Source organism: Aegilops tauschii, chromosome 4 (genome assembly GCF_002575655.3).
Source record: "Aegilops tauschii subsp. strangulata cultivar AL8/78 chromosome 4, Aet v6.0, whole genome shotgun sequence".
Lineage (NCBI taxonomy): Eukaryota > Viridiplantae > Streptophyta > Magnoliopsida > Poales > Poaceae > Aegilops > Aegilops tauschii.
In genome coordinates, this window is record NC_053038.3 from 3,380,877 (window position 1) to 3,400,819 (window position 19,943).

General features: G+C 51.4%; 1 protein-coding gene and 1 long non-coding RNA gene across 3 annotated transcripts; both read right to left on the reverse strand.

The window, feature by feature from the left end:
* Positions 1-5,598: 5,598 nt before the first annotated feature.
* LOC120962667 (uncharacterized) lies at positions 5,599-7,599 on the reverse strand. The gene is made up of 2 exons (XR_005753394.2): positions 7,241-7,599; positions 5,599-6,016 (listed from the first exon to the last, which is right to left on the reverse strand). It is a non-coding gene; the product is annotated as an uncharacterized lncRNA (long non-coding RNA).
* Positions 7,600-14,298: 6,699 nt separating this feature from the next.
* On the reverse strand, positions 14,299-17,567 carry LOC109774309 (3-ketoacyl-CoA synthase 6-like). 2 transcript variants are annotated; one of them, XM_020333032.4, is made up of 2 exons: positions 16,140-17,506; positions 14,299-14,635 (listed from the first exon to the last, which is right to left on the reverse strand). In XM_020333032.4, exons 1-2 carry the CDS (start codon positions 17,468-17,470, stop codon positions 14,575-14,577), a joined length of 1,392 nt encoding a protein of 463 aa, XP_020188621.2. In that variant the 5' UTR covers positions 17,471-17,506; the 3' UTR covers positions 14,299-14,574. The 2 variants fall into 2 exon arrangements, with proteins under 2 accessions (XP_020188621.2, XP_045083232.1); XM_045227297.2 differs by lacking the exon at positions 14,299-14,635 and having other exon boundaries at positions 15,344-17,567.
* Between the last annotated feature and the right edge of the window lie 2,376 nt (positions 17,568-19,943).

A 19,943-nucleotide genomic window follows, 5' to 3' on the forward strand; every position in this document is an offset into this window, starting at 1 on the left:
CGAAATAGACAAACCTGCACCGTTTGCCACTTGCACTTGATCCTTCCCGCCATGGCGCTCATGGAAGTGGAGACGGTCGAGATCACTCGTCAGGTGGTCCGTCGCACCGGTGTCCAGGGTCCAGTGCGGCGGGTCATGAGCGGCGGAGGAGGTGGACGCGGAGTTGGCGGCGCGGTTGTCGGCGTCGTAGCGGCTGCAACAATCGCCCGCCTCCTGCCCCCAGTTCTTGCAAATCTAGCACCGGGGGCGCCAGCGGCTGTGACGCCCCCGATTTGACCGTACACTAATCATGCACGCAAATGTGTACGATCAAGGTCAGGGACTCACGGGAAGATATCACAACACAACTCTACAACATAAATAAGTCATACAAGCATCATAATACAAGCCAGGGGCCTCGAGGGCTCGAATACAAGTGCTCGATCACAGACGAGTCAGCGGAAGCAACAATATCTGAGTACAGACATAAGTTAAACAAGTTTGCCTTAAGAAGGCTAGCACAAAGGTAGCAACGATCGAAGAGGCAAGGCCTCCTGCCTGGGACCTCCTAACTACTCCTCGAAGCCGAACTCCATGTAGAATCATCCTCGGGATCTCTAGCTCCTGGACTCCAGCATCTGGTTGCGACAATCAGGTATAGAAAGGGGAAAAGAGGGAGAAAAGCAACCGTGAGTACTCATCCAAAGTACTCGCAAGCAAGGAGCTACACTACTTATGCAATGGGTATATGTGTAAAGGGGCATATCAGTGGACTGAACTGCAGAATGCTAGAATAAGACGGGGATAGCTAATCCTGTCGAAGACTACGCTTCTGGCCATCTCCATCTTGCAGCATGTAGAAGAGAGTAGATTGAAGTCCTCCAAGTAGCATCGCATAGCATAATCCTACCCGGCGATCCCCTCCTCGTCACCCTGTTAGAGAGCGATCACCGGCTTGTATCTGGCACTTGGAAGGGTGTATTTTATTCAGTATCCAGTTCTAGTTGTCATAAGGTCAAGGTACAACTCCGGGTCGTCCTTTTACCGAGGGACGCGGCTATTCGAATAGATAAACTTCCCTGCAGGGGTGCACCACATAACCCAACACGCTCGATCCCATTTGGCCGGACACACTTTTCTGGGTCATGCCCGGCCTCGTAAGATCAACGCGTCGCAGCCCCACCTAAGCACAACAGAGAGGTCAGCACGCCGGTCTAACCCTATGCGCGCAGGGGTCTGGGCCCATCGCCCTATGCACACCTGCACGTTGCGTATGCGGCCGGAAGCAGACCTAGCCTAGTGGCGTTCCAGTCCAATCCGGCGCGCGCCACTCAGTCGCTGACGTCACGAAGGCTTCGGCTGATACCACGACGCCGGGATACCCATAACTACTCCCGCGTAGATGGTTAGTGCGTTATAGACCAAATGGCCAGACTCAGATCAAATACCAAGAACTCGTTAAGCGTGTTATGTATCCGCGAACGCCGACCAGGGCCAGGCCCACCTCTCTCCTAGGTGGTCTCAACCTGCCCTGTCGCTCCGCCATAAAGTAACAGTCGGGGGCCGTCAGGAACCCAGGCCCACCTCTACCGGGGTGGAGCCACCTGTCCTTTCAGCCCCCTCATCAGAATCACTTGCGGGTACTCCTCGAGCCGACCCGACTTTAGTCACCACATGTGTCATGTATAAATGTATATAGTATATACCCGTGATCACCTCCCAAAGTGATCACGGCCCAGTAGTATAGCATGGCAGACGGACAAGAGTGTAGGGCCACTGATGGAACACTAGCATCCTATACTAAGCAGTAGGATAGCAGGTAAGGGTAACAACTGTAGCAACAATGACAGGCTATGCATCAGGATAGGATTAACGGAAAGCAGTAACATGCTACACTACTCTAATGCAAGCAGTATAGAGAAGAATAGGCGATATCTGGTGATCAAGGGGGGGACTTGCCTGGTTGCTCTAGCAAGTAGGAGGGGTCGTCAACTCCGTAGTCAAACTGGGCAGCAGCAGCGTCGGTCTCGTAGTCTACCGGAGAGAAGAAGGGGGAAGAAACAGTAAATACAATGCAAACATAAGCATGACGATGCGTGACATGACAATGAGCGGTGCTAGGTGTGTCCTAACGCGACAGTAGGTGGTACCGGTGAAAGGGGGGACATCCGGGAAAGTATTCCCGCTGTTTCGCGTTGCGGACAGACGGACCGGAGGGGGAAAGTTGCGAGTTCGATAGGTTAGGGAGGTGTGGTGGACGAACGGGCTGCGTATTCGGATTCGTCTCGTCGTTCTGAGCAACTTTCATGTAGAAAACATTTTCATCCGAGTTACGGTTTAAAAGATATGAATTTTCAAAGATTATTTGAATTTCTGGAATTATCTGAATTTAGCAAAAATGAATTATGACGTCAGCATGAGGTAACGCTGACGTCAGCAGGTCAACAGGTCGGCTGACCAGTCAAACCAGACAGGTGGGTCCAGTGGGACCCACATGTCAGCCTCTGTTAGTCTAACAGTAATTTAAACTAAACTAACAGTCTAATTAGAGGGGTGGGCCCCATATGTCAGTGAGTGTTTAATCTAACAAATTAATTTTATTTATAAAAACAATTGTTAGACTAATTAACAGAGGGGGGGCCGCATGTCAGTGGCTGGGGGCCACCCAGTCAGCACATTGACCGCGGTCAACAAGTCAAGGGGGGCCCTGGGTCCACCAGTCAGTGGCCCAGGCAGTGCCACGCGGGTGCCACGTCGGTGACGTCGCCGGAATCACGCCGGCGACCATTCCAGCGGCGGAGGTTCGCCGGAGTTGCTCGGATTTCCAGCACGGTGCACCATTCCGCGCGTTTTCGGTGGCGTTCGAACGAGTAGATCGTCCCGCGTCGATCTAGAGCGATCCCCGGAGCGGGGGTGGCCGGAGTGGAGCTCAACGACGACCGCGGGCGGCGCCGGACTACGGGCATCTCCGAAAACCACGCTACGGGCTGCGTTCTAGCTAACAAACGACGCTAGCGGGCTCTACGGACCTCCGGCAACTCGACGGAGGCCACGGCTTGGCTCGGAGATGGACGGGGTGAGCGCAACGAGCTTGCGGACGAGGCCGCATGCGGCAATGGCGACGGCGGCACCGCGAGCCATCTACGGTGTATGAGGAGGAACCAGAGGAAGGAGGAGGGGCGGAGGCTTACGGCGCGGCACACGGAGGCCCTCGAGTGAACGGGAGCGCAGAGGGGAGGCGGGATGAATCGCGGCGGGCGGCGGCGACCGAGGTTGGGGAAAAGCTTGACCCGGCCGCTGCAGGGCACCCCAGCTCGTCCTGAAGCGCGGGGTCGACGAGGACGACGTAGAGGGAGCTCGGGGACTCGGCGGCTCGACGAACAGTGGTCGGGGCCACGCCTACGGCGAGGCTTCGGCGGCGATCTCGCTCGGGCGAGGGGGGGCAGAGAGAGAGATAGAGCGGCCGAGATGGAGAGGGGAGTTGGTGGAGGTAGGTGGGGAGGAGGCCGAGGCGTCGAGGGGAGGGGTCGGCCTTATCCTCTTCGGGTAGTCATCGTCGAGGCGGTCCGGCGGGGCTCGCCCCTGTTGCGACCCCGGTCGGGGGAACAGGGGGGGAAGACGACCCGGGGAGGGGTTGGGCCGGACCAGCTGGAGTGGGCCGAGGCTCGGGCCAGGCACTGTGCACTTGGCCCAGTGCACAGTGGCCTGTGCTTTTACACTTTTGTTTTGTTTTCTATTTTTTTTTCTTTTCTGTTTTATTTATTTTAGTTAGCAAAACAGTTTACAAAAATACAACCCCTACTCCTAAATTAGCATAATAGCATAGGCCACCTACACCAAAAAGTTTGGTGATTATATAAACTAGATTAACATTTGTTTAGTATTTAAAAGCATTTAAATAATTGTTTTGCTGCTGTTTTTACTTACTATAGTGCAGTTAAATACTTTACAAAAGTGTGGTTTCTTCGCCAATATTTAATATGGACTATTTGGCTCACTCCGAACATTTTAGTTTTAATATTTGTAAACTTTTATTATTTGCTTTTATCTAAATTTTGAATTTGTTTCGGTTCTGAACTATCGAGAGTTTATCAGTAGTAAACGGGGTGACGTGGCATCGTTAACGTGGGATTACTGTAGCTTAATTATCCGGGCGTCACAGCGGCGATTGCGACCGTTGCCGCCGTTGCCTCCCTTGTTGCCGCTATTGCTGCCAGGGGCACCACCCTGGCCAGGGCCGTAGCCAGCCGAGCTGGGCGGGAGGGAGGTGCCAGAAGGACGACCGCCGCTCGGGTGGCCCGAGTCAGGTGCACGGCCGGGATTGGTGGTGTAGACCGGCCGGGACGCGGCGTTGGCGGAGGACTGCCAATCCTCAAGCTCCGGTTGCTGCTGCTGTAGGGCCTCGTAGTGAAGGACACTCGAGTAGAACGCAGGAAACGTGATGGGCACGCCCGCGAAGTTCATCGAAGCAGCGATAGGGTTAAACGCCGAGCCGAGCCCGGTCAGCATGTAGTCGATGATCTCATCATCACGAAGAGGTGAGCCGGCGGCGACCATCGAGTCAGCGAGGGCCTTCACCTTCTACATGTACTCACCGGCGGGTCTGTCTCCTTTCCTCAGCGCCTGGATCTGGCGCCGGAGATTACGCACGCCGGCGCTGTTCTCGGCGGCGAACATGGTGTGCACGGCCGCCCAAGCTGCGGCCGCCGACCTGCAGCCAATCAGCTGCACGGAGATCTCGACGTTCATCGAACCGAGGAGATGTCCGAGGACCTTCTGATCAAGAGTCCACCACTGCTCGTACTCAGGATTGGACACGGTGCGAGCAGCGTCACCGGTGCCTGTCGTCACGGTCGGTGCCGGCGCCTTGGCCGAGCCATCAAGGAAACCGTGGAGGTGAACTCCGGCGAAGTTGGGGAGGGCAAGAGCCCGCCAGAGCATGAAATTGCTGCGGTCTAGAGAGACCGCGATGGGCGGAAGGACGGGGTTGGGAGCCGACGCCGTGGGTGGAGCGATGACCGGGGCGGAGACGGAGAGGGTGAGGGCGGAGGAGGTGGCGGACGTCGCGGCCGGGAAGGTGGACATCGCGGCGGCCGCGAAAAAGAACTGCGGTGGCGGCGGAGGGAGGAGGGGCGGCGGCGGCTAGGGTAGGGTAGGCTCTGATACCAAATTTGAGAATAGGGTTTAGGGTTTTCCATGGGGCAATGCCTCTCCACGTCTCTCTATATATAATGATCAGCACATACAATTACATAAATACAAAGTACGTATACGTGACACGCTAGACCTATTTTAACAGTGCGTACTGGTGGATCGGTTGCACCAGATAGAGAACGTATCCTGTGCACCAGATGAACTGGTGCACCAGGTACTCCGATCCAACCTGTGCCATTGGATTAAAAAGAGAGGGACAGGATGTGGGGCAATGGGAGCTGCAGGTACATTTTGCAAAACGGTCCTTGAAGTCTAGCTCAATTCCGTCCTGCCCCGTCTTGTCTACTGTGCCACGTCTTCTCACCTGTGCTCTTGTATCGGCTGTGTAACTGTTGCATGATTGTTCATTGCTCAACAGTTATTAACTCTATAATAGGAGTACTTATTAAGTATGAGAGAAACAACTTTATAAATAACTACTGCAATGATGTTTTGTACTGTAACAAATCAAAGATCTCTGAACACATTTCTTTAGATGCTTCCATGCAAGAACATCACTCTATTTTACACTGGAGCATCGCAAGCATGCACATGAACTGTACAACAACCACCCATCTGAAGTGCCAAAAATGTTGCATACTATTTTATTTTTTGGCAAGTGTACATTCTTGTTTACATGGTGCCAAAAATAACTAGAGCCTGAGACTTGTGTGGCCTGAAAATATGTATGGAGATAATCTTCATACATATCATTGCTGCTATAAACATTCGTTATTGGGAACCAAACGATGGTGGATGGGTGTCGCTTCGTCCCCTGAGTCGGCATTGTCACCGTCGCCAAGGAAGTTCCTGAAATCTTCATCGGAACCATCGCTGCTGGAGTCTAGTAAAAAGTACAGAAATATACTTAGACTGCATCAACATACCAATTCATGTACACATAGAGACCGGGACATTCAGGTTCAAGTGTTCTGTGATGCTGAGCATACTGGAAGTAAAACACAACTAATTTTTTTTTAAATACAGAGCAAACTTGTATAGTACATGACATAGACTGCATCAGCTATTGTTCTCTCATCAGCTATTACCAAGTCATATAAACATCAAGACAAGGGTGTTCAGAACCAAAGTGTTCTGCAATGTTGAGCCTATTGTATGTAAAGCATAATTGAATTTCTGAAAACAGAATGCAACCATATGGTACATTAAATAGACTGCATCAGCTATACCAATTCATGTACACCTTAAGACCAAGGTGTTCAGAAGTGGTATGCAGTGCGAAGCCTGTTTGAATTAAAACATAACAGTTTTTTTAAATACACTGCATTCTATCACCTCCGTGTCCAATCGCATACACTCCTGGCTTACACAACGGCATTGCCTACTTCTCGGAGATGGATGCCGTAACCCCCCCCCCCCCCCCCCCCCCCCCCGGCGAGTTCAAGTGGACCGCATAACGGAAACTCTGTTGAGAAGTGAAATGAAGCTCTGGTCTGCACCTAATACTGATCCAGATCCCAGAAGAAGTTCTTGGAAGATGAACTTGTAATGGTTTCACGAAGTTCGGTTGGACACTGTAAGTATACTTTCTAATTAACATTGTTCAAAATCCAGAGTAATCTACTTGTAGAACAATACGAGGATCTATTATTTTACACCTGAATGAGGAAGACCAAAGAGGTAATAAATTTAATTCACTAAACCAAAACTACAATCGCATTGATTTCGATGAAAATACCTAACAAATATACGGGAAACTCTTAGAAATGAGTGAGGCACATATTGCAAGTGTTGTTGAATCTCAGTCTTGTGCCAACAAGCACTTCATATTCAGGTACTTGAACAAGTAGATAAAATTACTTTGAACTCATCTCAGGCCATCCGTTGATGACATTTTTCTCTACCTAATTTGCTCAAATTAGTAGTCTAAGCAAAATAGAGCAAGTTATTTCAGTAATTATTTTTCCTACGCCCTGATACAGAGAGATACCATCCCAGTTTAATCAGATAGGATTATCTACATCTAATACATCCAACACATAGGGGGTTGATGGATTAGAAGCAAAATACACAATAAATTACAAGGTTGTAACATCCAAAAGGATACCTCAAGGATGGAGTTCCCTTCTCCAGTGTCGGCGAATAGCGGAGCTAGGCATCAACGGATGGCGGATCTAGCCGTCGACGGATGGCGGATCTAGGTGTCGGGTGTGGTGAGGTGTTGGAGCCGAGGTGGAGAACGGCGGCCCGGGGATGGGGCGGGCTATCTGCTGGACGTAGGAACACGGCGAGGTCATAAGGCAGCACACGGTGAGGTCCGCCGCCGGCGACCCGACGCCCCATCTCCGTATCTCGTGTTCGTTTTGTTTCTAACTTGGGGCAGCACATTGGAGTAACGTTTGGGCTATTTTGTACTTACATGAGGTGATCTTTGCAAATTTTGAAGGAAGGGGTGTGCGGGGTCCATCTGGTCCCTTTATTTCGCATCTAACGTGTGGACTGTGCAGGGAGCAGCTGGCGCACCAAACCATTCGGAGCACAGGATATTTTCCCGCACCAGATAAGGAAGTTGCTTAGTACCTATATTAAAGTGAACGTAGACATAAAACAACCAACAATATTTGTTTTACTGAAGAGGAAATTAATTGCACCAATATACACTGAGAGCAAACATCTATATAAATTCTAAACAAAATTGCTATTCCGACGCACAAATTCTTCAAAAAGTCATGTACCGTGAGGGAAGCACCAATGACCTTGGCCCTTGATAGAAAACGTGGAAATAACCAACAGTTAATTGAACTAGAGCATCCATACCCCCCCCCCCCCCCTCTTATTTCCCCTCTAATAAGCACGTACTGACCGATGGTGGCAGCAAATTAGAAGAAGTTGGTGATCGATGGCACTAGTTCCGGCTATGGTGTGTAAACGGACGACCGTTAAGAAGAGTGCAGTGCTAGGAGGCGGAGATGGATGAGCAAAAACTAAGCCTGCCGATGATACATCCTAACCGTGTCTATTAGTTTTGAAGTTTACGTGTCGATTTCTTATCATCTTATGCAGTATTTTTTTTATGGATAACATACTATGGTTGCAAAATGCACAAATTCTTATTTTCTCCGTGCTGTGTACAAATTACATGTAAATTGAATGAATTACTAGGAAAACTAAAGGTCTAGTGAAATTCGGAGAGTAAATTGTAGAAAACCACCAGTTTGAGGGCTAGGTCATCAGAAAACACTAGGTTACAGTCTTTTGACAAAATCACCACCTCTCTCGTGAACATTTTGTAAAAACCACTAATCGGCGGATTAGTCTCGTTTCAGCATGTTTATGCCAGGTGGGCCCCCTTTTTTGCCTACGTGGCATCTCTGTTTGGGTTTAAAGCATAAAAGCTCTTAACTTTCTTCCCCTCGTCCCCCCTCCCCTCCCCTCTCGCAGGCAGCCGCCGCTCCCTTCGCGGGAAGCCGTCGTCGTTCCCTCTGCAGGCAACCGCCGCCGTTGCCGCTCCCTAGGCAGGCCACCGTCGCTCCCTCCGCAGGTGACAGTCGCCGTCGTTCCCTACGCAGGCAACCGCCGCCGTCGCCGCTCCGTCAGTAGACCGCCGCCGTCGACGCTCCCTACGCATGCCGCCGTCGTCGCTCCCTCCGCAGGCAGCCGCCGTCGCTCCCTCCGCAGGCAGCCGCCGCTCCATCCGCAGGCAACCGCCGCCGTCGCCGGTCCCTCCGCAGACCACCGCCGTCGCCGCTCCCTACACAGGCTGCCGCCGTTGTCACCCGGCACCGGACCTGCAGGCTGCCGCCGCTCCCTCTGCTGGCCGCCGCCGCCGCCGCTCCCTCCGCAGGCCGTCCTCGACGAGCTGCAGTTGGCCGACCAATGGCGCGCCGCCGCTCCCTAAGCCCCGATGGTGTGCCCTCTCTCCGACGACGAGACCCATTGTCCGCCCCATCCACCTTCCTTCTGCTCGCGTGAGCCATGGGCGGCGTGCAACCGGTTTTGTGCACATGAGGGCCTGATTGCGTTTTTTACTTTTGATTAAAGGGTGTCTATATAAAATTGTTGGGACTAGTTTGTAAATATATATAAAAACCCATTTGGCATGAAAAGTTATGCCACATAAGCCAAATAGGGGCCCACCTATCATAAACGCGCTCAAACGAGACTAATCCGCCGATCAGTGGTTTTTGCAAAATGTTTACGAGAGATGTGGTGCTTTTTGTCAAGAAACTGTAACCTAGTGTTTTCTGATAACCTAGCCCTCAAATTGGTGCTTTTTTGCAGTTTACTCGAAATTCAGACTTGATGCAAATGTGTCCCGGTAGGATTAGTTCTTAGAGTTTGGAAGTGATTTGTTATTTTTGTGTACTCTCTTGCCGGTCAGGGAGTAGCTCGCATATAAATGTATGTCGCCATAAAACTTTGTGGACAGGTTTGAACTACAACAACTTATTATGAAACAGAGAGAGTAGTATATATACATCCATATGTATGTGTGTATTTTTCTTCAGAATTTTTTACAACCTTTTTTTTTAAATTAAGGGCTCCATGAGGCTCGGGCCCCATTAGCAATTTCTGTTCTTATAGCCATTTATTACACATGCACTCTCATAGCCAGCAGTTAATGCTTGAAAACATCAGGAACATCCACCGGATATCTGTGGATGGACGTTGCCCACGGAGCACCAAACCGTTCAGAGCACAGGATATTTTCCCGCACCAGATAAGGAAGTTGCTTAGTACCTATATTAAAGTGAACGTAGACATAAAACAACCAACAATATTTGTTTTACTGAAGAGGAAATTAATTGCACCAATACACACTGAGAGCAACTTTACCAAAATCACCAGATAAGGAAGTTGCTTAATTAGTATCTATATTAAAGTGAACGTAGACATAAAACAACCAACAATATTGGTTTTACTGAAGAGGAAATTAATTGCACCAATACACACTGAGAGCAACTTTACCAAAATAACATCTATATAAATTCTAAACAAAATTGCTATTCCTATGCACAAATTCTTCAAAAAGTCATGTACCGTGAGGGAAGCACCAATGACCTTGGGCCCTTGATAGAAAACGTGGAAATAACCAACAGTTAATTGAACTAGAGCATGCATACCCCCCCCCCCCCCTTTCTCTTATTTCCCCTCTAATAAGCACGTACTGACCGATGGTGGCAGCAAATTAGAAGAAGTTGGTGATCGATGGCACTAGTTCCGGCTATGGTGTGTAAAGGGACGACCGTTAAGAAGAGTGCAGTGCTAGGAGGCGGAGATGGATGAGCGAAAACTAAGCCTGCCGATGATACATCCTAAACGTGTCTATTAGTTTTGAAGTTTACGTGTCGATTTCTTATCATCTTATGCAGTATATTTTATGGATAACCTACTATGGTTGCAAAATGCACAAATTCTCATTTTCTCCGTGGTGTGTACAAATTACATGTAAATTGAATGAATTACTAGGAAAACTAAAGGTCTAGTGAAATTCGGAGAGTAAATTGCAGAAAACCACCAGTTTGAGGGCTAGGTCATCAGAAAACACTAGGTTACAGTCTTTTGAAGAAATCACCACCTCTCTCGTGAACATTTTGTAAAAACCACTAATCGGCGGATTAGTCTCGTTTCAGCACGTTTATGCCAGGTGGGCCCCCTTTTTTGCTTACGTGGCATCTCTGTTTAGGTTTAAAGCATAAAAGCTCTTAACTTTCTTCCCCTCGTCCCCCCTCCCCTCCCCTCTTGCAGGCAGCCGCCGCTCCCTTCGCGGGAAGCCGTCGTCGTTCCCTCCGCAGGCAACCGCCGCCGTTGCCGCTCCCTAGGCAGGCCACCGTCGCTCCCTCCGCAGGCGACAGCCGCCGTCGTTCCCTACGCAGGCAACCGCCGCCGTCGCCTCTCCGTCAGTAGACCGCCGCCGTCGACGCTCCCTACGCATGCCGCCGTCGTCGCTCCCTCCGCAGGCCGCCGCCGTCGCTCCCTCCGCAGGCAGCCGCCGCTCCATCCGCAGGCAACTGCCGCCGTCGCCGCTCCCTCCGCAGACCACCTCCGTCGCCGCCCCCTACACAGGCTACCACCGTTGTCACCCGGCACCGGACCTGCAGGCTGCCGCCGCTCCCTCTGCAGGCCGCCGCCGTTCCCTACGCAGGCAACCGCCGCCGTCGCTCCCTCCGCAGGCAGCCGCCGTTGCTCCCTCCGCAGGCAGCCGCCGCTCCATCCGCAGGCAACCGCCGCCGTCGCCGCTCCCTCCGCAGACCACCGCCGTCGCCGCTCCCTACACAGGCTGCCGCCGTTGTCACCCGGCACCAGACCTGCAGGCTGCCGCCGCTCCCTCTCCTGGCCGCCGTCGCCGACGCTCCCTCCGCAGGCCGTCCTCGACGAGCTGCAGTTGGCCGACCAGTGGCGCGCCGCGGCTCCCTAAGCCCTGATGGTGTGCCCTCTCTCCGACGACGAGACCCATGGTCCGCCCCATCCACCTTCCTTCTGCTCGCGTGAGCCATGGGCGGCGTGCAACCGGTTTTGTGCACATAAGGGCCTGATTGCGTTTTTTATTTTTGATTAAGAGGTGTCTATATAAAATTGTTGGGACTAGTTTGTAAATATAGATAGAACCCATTTGGCATGAAAAGTTATGCCACATAAGCCAAATAGGGGCCCACCTATCATAAACGCGCTCAAACGAGACTAATCCGCCGATCAGTGGTTTTTGCAAAATGTTTACGAGAGATGTGGTGCTTTTTGTCAAGAAACTGTAACCTAGTGTTTTCTGATAACCTAGCCCTCAAATTGGTGGTTTTCTGCAATTTACTCGAAATTCAGACTTGATGCAAATGTGTCCCCGTAGGATTAGTTCTTAGAGTTTGGAAGTGATTTTGTTATTTTTGTGTACTCTCTTGGCGTTCAGGGAGTAGCTCGCATATAGATCTATGTCGCCATAAAACTTTGTGGACAGGTTTGAACTACAACAACTTATTATGAAACAGAGAGAGTAGTATATATACATCCATATGTATGTGTGTATTTTTCTTCAGAATTTTTTACAACCTTTTTTTAAAATTAAGGGCTCCATGAGGCTCGGGCCCCATTAGCAATTTCTGTTCTTATAGCCATTTATTAGACATGCACTCTCATAGCCAGCAGTTAATGCTTGAAAACATCAGGAACATCCACCGGATATCTGTGGATGGACGTTGCCCACGGAGTACCAAACCGTTCGGAGCACAGGATATTTTCCCGCACCAGATAAGGAAGTTGCTTAGTACCTATATTAAAATGAACGTAGACATAAAACAACTAACAATATTTGTTTTACTGAAGAGGAAATTAATTGCACCAATACACACTGAGAGCAACTTTACCAAAATCACCAGATAAGGAAGTTGCTTAATTAGTATCTATATTAAAGTGAACGTAGACATAAAACAACCAACAATATTGGTTTTACTGAAGAGGAAATTAATTGCACCAATACACACTGAGAGCAACTTTACCAAAATAACATCTATATAAATTCTAAACAAAATTGCTATTCCTATGCACAAATTCTTCAAAAAGTCATGTACCGTGAGGGAAGCACCAATGACCTTGGGCCCTTGATAGAAAACGTGGAAATAACCAACAGTTAATTGAACTAGAGCATGCATACCCCCCCCCCCCCCCCCTTTCTCTTATTTCCCCTCTAATAAGCACGTACTGACCGATGGTGGCAGCAAATTAGAAGAAGTTGGTGATCGATGGCACTAGTTCCGGCTATGGTGTGTAAAGGGACGACCGTTAAGAAGAGTGCAGTGCTAGGAGGCGGAGATGGATGAGCGAAAACTAAGCCTGCCGATGATACATCCTAAACGTGTCTATTAGTTTTGAAGTTTACGTGTCGATTTCTTATCATCTTATGCAGTATATTTTATGGATAACCTACTATGGTTGCAAAATGCACAAATTCTCATTTTCTCCGTGGTGTGTACAAATTACATGTAAATTGAATGAATTACTAGGAAAACTAAAGGTCTAGTGAAATTCGGAGAGTAAATTGCAGAAAACCACCAGTTTGAGCGCTAGGTCATCAGAAAACACTAGGTTACAGTCTTTTGACAAACTCACCACCTCTCTCGTGAACATTTTGTAAAACCACTAATAGGCGGATTAGTCTCGTTTCAGCACGTTTATGACAGGTGGGCCCCCTTTTTGCTTACGTGGCATCACTGTTTGGGTTTAAAGCATAAAAGCTCTTAACTTTCTTACCCTCGTCCCTCCCTCCCTTCCCCTCTCGCAGGCAGCCGCCGCTCCCTTCGCGGGAAGCCGTCGTCGTTCCCTCCGCAGGCAACCGCCGCCGTTGCCGCTCCCTAGGCAGGCCACCGTCGCTCCCTCCGCAGGCGACAGCCGCCGTCGTTCCCTACGCAGGCAACCGCCACCGTCGCCGCTCCGTCAGTAGACCGCCGCCGTCGACGGTCCCTACGCATGCCGCCGTCGTCGCTCCCTCTGCAGGCAGCCGCCGTCGCTCCCTCCGCAGGCAGCCGCCGCTCCATCCGCAGGCAACCGCCGCCGTCGCCGCTCCCTCCGCAGACTACCGCCGTCGCTGCTCCCTACACAGGCTGCCGCCGTGGTAACCCGGCACCGGGCCTGCAGGCTGCCGCCGCTCCCTCTGCAGGCCGCCGCCGCCGCTCCCTCCGCAGGCCGTCCTCGACGAGCTGCAGTTGGCCGACCAGTGGCGCGCCGCCGCTCCCTAAGCCCCGATGGTGTGCCCTCTCTCCGACGACGAGACCCATGGTCCGCCCCATCCACCTTCCTTCTGCTCGCGTGAGCCATGGGCGGCGTGCAACCGGTTTTGTGCACATGAGGGCCTGATTGCGTTTTTTATTTTTGATTAAGGGGTGTCTATATAAAATTGTTGGGACTAGTTTGTAAATATAGATAAAACCCATTTGGCATGAAAAGTTATGCCACATAAGCCAAATAGGGGCCCACCTGTCATAAATGCGCTCAAACGAGACTAATCCGCCGATCAGTGGTTTTTGCAAAATGTTTACGAGAGATGTGGTGCTTTTTGTCAAGAAAATGTAACCTAGTGTTTTCTGATAACCTAGCCCTCAAATTGGTGGTTTTCTGCAATTTACTCGAAATTCAGACTTGATGCAAATGTGTCCCCGTAGGATTAGTTCTTAGAGTTGGGAAGTGATTTTGTTATTTTTGTGTACTCTTTGCCGGTCAGGGAGTAGCTCGCATATAAATGTATGTCGCCATAAAACTTTGTGGACAGGTTTGAACTACAACAACTTATTATGAAACAGAGAGAGTAGTATATATACATCCATATGTATGTGTGTATTTTTCTTCAGAATTTTTTACAACCTTTTTTTAAAATTAAGGGCTCCATGAGGCTCGGGCCCCATTAGCAATTTCTGTTCTTATAGCCATTTATTAGACATGCACTCTCATAGCCAGCAGTTAATGCTTGAAAACATCAGGAACATCCACCGGATATCTGTGGATGGACGTTGCCCACGGAGTACCAAACCGTTCGGAGCACAGGATATTTTCCCGCACCAGATAAGGAAGTTGCTTAGTACCTATATTAAAATGAACGTAGACATAAAACAACTAACAATATTTGTTTTACTGAAGAGGAAATTAATTGCACCAATACACCCTGAGAGCAACTTTACCAAAATCACCAGATAAGGAAGTTGCTTAGTATCTATATTAAAGTGAACGTAGACATAAAACAACCAACAATATTGGTTTTACTGAAGAGGAAATTAATTGCACCAATACACACTGAGAGCAACTTTACCAAAATAACATCTATATAAATTCTAAACAAAATAGCTATTCCTACGCACAAATTCTTCAAAAAGTCTTGTACCGTGAGGGAAGCACCAATGACCTTGGGCCCTTGATAGAAAACGTGGAAATAACCAACTGTTAATTGAACTAGAGCATACATACCCCCCCCCCCCCCTTTTCTCTTATTTCCCCTCTAATAAGCACGTACTGACCGATGGTGGCAGCAAATTAGAAGAAGTTGGTGATCGATGGCACTAGTTCCGGCTATGGTGTGTAAAGGGACGACCGTTAAGAAGAGTGCAGTGCTAGGAGGCGGAGATGGATGAGCGAAAACTAAGCCTGCCGATGATACACCTAAACGTGTCTATTAGTTTTGAAGTTTACGTGTCGATTTCTTATCATCTTATGCAGTATTTTTTATGGATAACCTACTATGGTTACAAAATGCACAAATTCTCATTTTCTCCGTGGTGTGTACAAATTACATGTAAATTGAATGAATTATTAGGAAAACTAAAGGTCTAGTGAAATTCGGAGAGTAAATTGCAGAAAACCACCAGTTTGAGGGCCGGGTCATCAGAAAACACTAGGTTACAGTCTTTTGACAAAATCACCACCTCTCTCGTGAACATTTTGTAAAAACCACTAATAGGTGGATTAGTCTCGTTTCAGCACGTTTATGACAAGTGGGCCCCCTTTTTGCTTACGTGGCATCACTGTTTGGGTTTAAAGCATAAAAGCTCTTAACTTTCTTTCCCTCGTCCCCCCTCCCCTCCCCTCTCGCAGGCAGCCGCCGCTCCCTTCGCGGGAAGCCGTCGTCGTTCCCTCCGCAGGCAACCGCCGCCGTTGCCGCTCCCTAGGCAGGCCACCGCCGCTCCCTCCGCAGGCGACAGCCGCCGTCATTCCCTCCGCAGGCAATTGCCGCCGTCGCCGCTCCGTCAGTAGACCGCCGCCGTCGACGCTCCCTACGCATGCCGCTGTCGTCGCTCCCTCCGCAGGCAGCCGCCGTCGCTCCATCCGCAGGCAACCGCTGCCGTCGCCGCACCCTCCGCAGACCACCGCCGTCACCGCTCCCTACACAGGCTGCCGCCGTTGTCACCCGGCACCGGACCTGCAGGCTGCCGCCGCTCCCTCTGCAGGCCGCCGCCGCCGCTCCCTCCGCAGGCCATCCTCGACGAGCTGCAGTTGGCCGACCAGTGGCGCGCCGCCGCTCCCTAAGCCCCGATCCATGCGCGTTGCGTGCAGGCTCGATGCACTCCCATGCCGCACTATTGCACTTGAATCCGGATCCGAAGCCGATCATCCACACGCGGTCGCCCTTGCGCATGCGGCCCTTGGCCTCGATGTAGGCCAGCTCGTACCACAGCGAGCTACTCGACGTGTTTCCGAACCGGTGCAGCGTCATCCGTGATGCCTCCACCTGCTCGTCGGAAAGGCTAAGGCTCTTCTGCAGCTCGTCGATGACCGCGCGGCCACCGGCGTGGATGCAGAACTGCTCAAAGGCAGTGCGGAAGTCCGGGATGTACGGCTTCACTCTCTTGCCGATCACCTTCCGTGCGATGAAGGAGAAGGCGAACATGAGCTGCTCCCTGGCCGGCAGGACGAGTGGGCCCATTGCAGTGATGTTGGCCTTGAGCGAGTTGCCGGCGATGTTCATCAGGTCCTTGTTGAGGTTGATCCCCCGGTGGCCCTCTCGGTCCTCCTCCTGGAACACACACTGGTACGAACTATCCTCGGCGCCGGTGAGGGTGCGCACGACATGCCTTAGGCGGAACCGGGCCTTTGCCGATGATGTCGACAGCAGCGCTGCCGCCCCGCCTATGCGGAAGAGGCAGTTGGGCAGGAGCATCGCGCGTTCGGTCCCGAGGTAGTAGTTTGGTGTGATGGTCTCCATGGAGATGACGAGCGCGTGCGCGCCCTGGCGAGCAACCTGAAGGAGGTTCCTCGCGAGCCCCACGGAGATCATCCCTGCGCTGCATCCCATGCCGGCGAGGTGCATGCCACGGATGTCGCTCCGCAGCTTGTACTTGTTTATGATCATGTCGACCAACGAGGGCGTGGGACAGAACAAGCTGCAGTTGACGATGAGTATGTCGACGGTGTCCAGGGCGATGCCGGTCTTGGTTAGCAGGTCGTCGATGGCCGAGAAGGCCACAAGCTCGAACTCAGAGCGGGCGGCGTCTACGCTGCAATATTTGTGTGTCCCAACGTAGTGGTGCGCCGGGGGCAGACCGGTCTCCTCCCCGATCCCCGAGCGCTCCATCAGCCGCGTCATGAACCAGATGCTGCGCTCGTTGAGCTGGGGATGTTGTTTGGCGTGCTCGAGAAAAGTGGCGAAGGGGACGCGGCAGTTAAACGGGGTGCAGAAGCCGGCGTAGTCGACGAGGTACACCGCGCGCGGACGCAGCATGAGGTAGACGATGGCCGCTGCGGCCGGGAAGAAACATGCCAAAAACAGGTGCACTGGGTTGAGCACAGAGAATCGGCTGGCCAGCTCCTCCGCCCCCAAGTGCACCATCGCGATAAGGCCCGCAGCGGCGACGGGCACGGTGACCATAGGGATGGAATTGTCCACGGCGCGCTGGTACTGATGATGGTGGGAGTTTGTGAGGGGCTGGGAATTTAAAGCCAAACTTCGGCCATATCATCATCATCTATCTGCCGCGCATTTACTACAGTTCATACATGTCTGGTAGGCAGCCGGGCAGCTATAAATTTCTTGGCGTATATCAGTTAGAGCATCTCCAACAGCCGCGTAACGCGCGGCGCGCTAAATGTCAGGATATAGCGTCGGGTGAGCCAGGTTTTGCTGAATTCATCCCCAACGTCACGGAGCCGTCAAACCCGAACGTCGCACCTTGTTGCTGATTTCCACGTCTCGAGCTCTTGGCGCCGTGGTGATGTCGACGGAAGGCCTGGCAAGGTGGATGCGTCAATACTTGCTCTGAAGATGGATCGGTGTAGAAGATGGTGGCGACGGCCTCTGCAGCATGCGCATGCGATGCCCGACAATTCGGTTTGGTTGGGGCCTCCGACTTTAGATGTTGTGCTTTGGTGTGAGCTCTGGGTATGCGCCCTCGACAATCTACATCCCTTCATCAAGTGGATAGGAGTAGCGACAGATGTCGTCGAAATGATGGCTTTAGACATATTGATGTATTACTTTATAAGATATTGATGAATAATTAAAATAACTGCATGCCTCGCCCTGATGCAGGGACCAGGGTCATCCTCCTTTTTGAAAAAACGTGTCAGAGGTCTCGGCGAAAGGCGAGTTAAATCGATGTGGCTGTCGGCAAACTCTAGAGTTCCCTCGTTTGCCGACGGCAAAAGGTCTGTCTGCCGTGAGCTTATGAAACAGATCTCGGCAAAGACCGTGGAACTCGGCAGCGAGCGATTTTCCATCGATAAACAGTGCATAATTTAACGTCTGGAGGGCAGCTAATCCCTACGTCCATCCATCTCAAAATGGATGATTTATTTGGGGGTTGGGGAGCGGGGCTCGGGACTCAGGACGTAGCTAGCTACCTAATAGTACTTACTCCCTTCGTCCTTAAATAAATTTAAGTTTAGCATTTAAAATTTGTCCATAAAAAATATACTTCTATCTTCTCAATGCATTTTAAAGTAGAAAATATGTCTCTCCTTCATCACTCGGGAACCAAGATCAATAACAGTCAACACATGGAGTGGAGTAGAGGCTGCCTTAGCGGTGAGGTCGCCGGAGGGCAACGACGCTGACGAGACGATGAACGAGGCGCGCAACAACGAGACCTTGCCACCGCCCTCGCCGGTCCATGCCGACATCACCTTGGAGCAAGTGCGGCTGCACTTCGATGCCGTAATGGCGGAAGAGCAGTAGGCGCCGCCGGTGTCGGTGTTCCGACAAGCGCAGGAGGACTAAAGCTACAACCTCTGGCTCCTCGACGAGCACCTGCTCGCCGAGGGAAAAATTGCTGGCGAGCAGGCAAACGATGATGTCGTCACGGTCATTGTCGCGGAGGATTCGGGCTTCCTAGATGAGCAGCGGGCAATGTACCAGTCCAAGCACAGTGCATGCGAGATCCGCCACGACCGATGGCGGTTGCGCATTTTGTCGATGGAGAGGGATGCCCTATTCATGAAGATTGACGCGTAGGTGGACGGAGATGAGGCGCAGGCAACAGCGGACAGGGCCAGCTCTGCGTCGGCCGTGCCGCCACTGCGGTTCACAGCCCACCGCTATGACCACGAGGTCAGCCCGTCTACGCCCGGCGTCGTCGACACGGCAGACTTGGGCGACGAAAAGTAGCACATGGGATGTCGCCACAGCCTAGGTACAGGAAGGCCAGTCCTATTCTTCCCCTCTCGCTACTGCACCTCCCGGACTCACAACCGGTGAGCTTTCCGGACATGGGGAAGACAGAACGTGGGATACGGACTCCTCCACGACGGACGATCAGATACATTATATTAAAAACAGCATCCGCCTTTGTTCAATTGAAATGAATTGCAAAGAGAGCCTTCGCTCAGTGGTTGGGCATGCGGTTGTGCAGCCTAACCATCCGAGTTCAAATCCTAGAATTGATAGATGATGCACAACGGGTTTTCTCCCATTTATTGAGGATCAAGCTTGGTGTGTGGTGGAACCAATCATGAGGAAATATCTTGATACTCATTTAAAAAAATTCCGAAAACCATGTTTATCTTGGTACTCATACTAAAATGAATCGTATGCATCCCTAGTTAGTGTGGAGGCCGGGAAGTGAAAATCTCTCCCATTTTTAAGATCTCACGCATAGAAAGAACCGCCCCCTCGTCGTCCTCTTGGGTGACTCGGGTGGCTTTGCCGCTGCCAGCTCTAGGCCCCAACCTCGCCGCTTCTCCCATCGCCGCCTCCGGCCGGCGCCGCCTGGGAAATGCCCTAATCGGTGGTTGGCAGCAGCAGGTCATGCGCGCCCTCGTTCCTCCCGCTCAACCTTGCCCCGACGCGGATCTCGCCTCGCTGCATCAGGTGTGCGCTACTGCCGCTGTCCTGCCCTCCTTCCCAG

What these genes read in the sequence shown, in the direction of transcription:
- LOC109774309 (XM_045227297.2), bottom strand. Translation starts at nt 17,470, where the DNA reads ATGGTCACCGTGCCCGTCGCCGCTGCGGGCCTTATCGCGATGGTGCAC.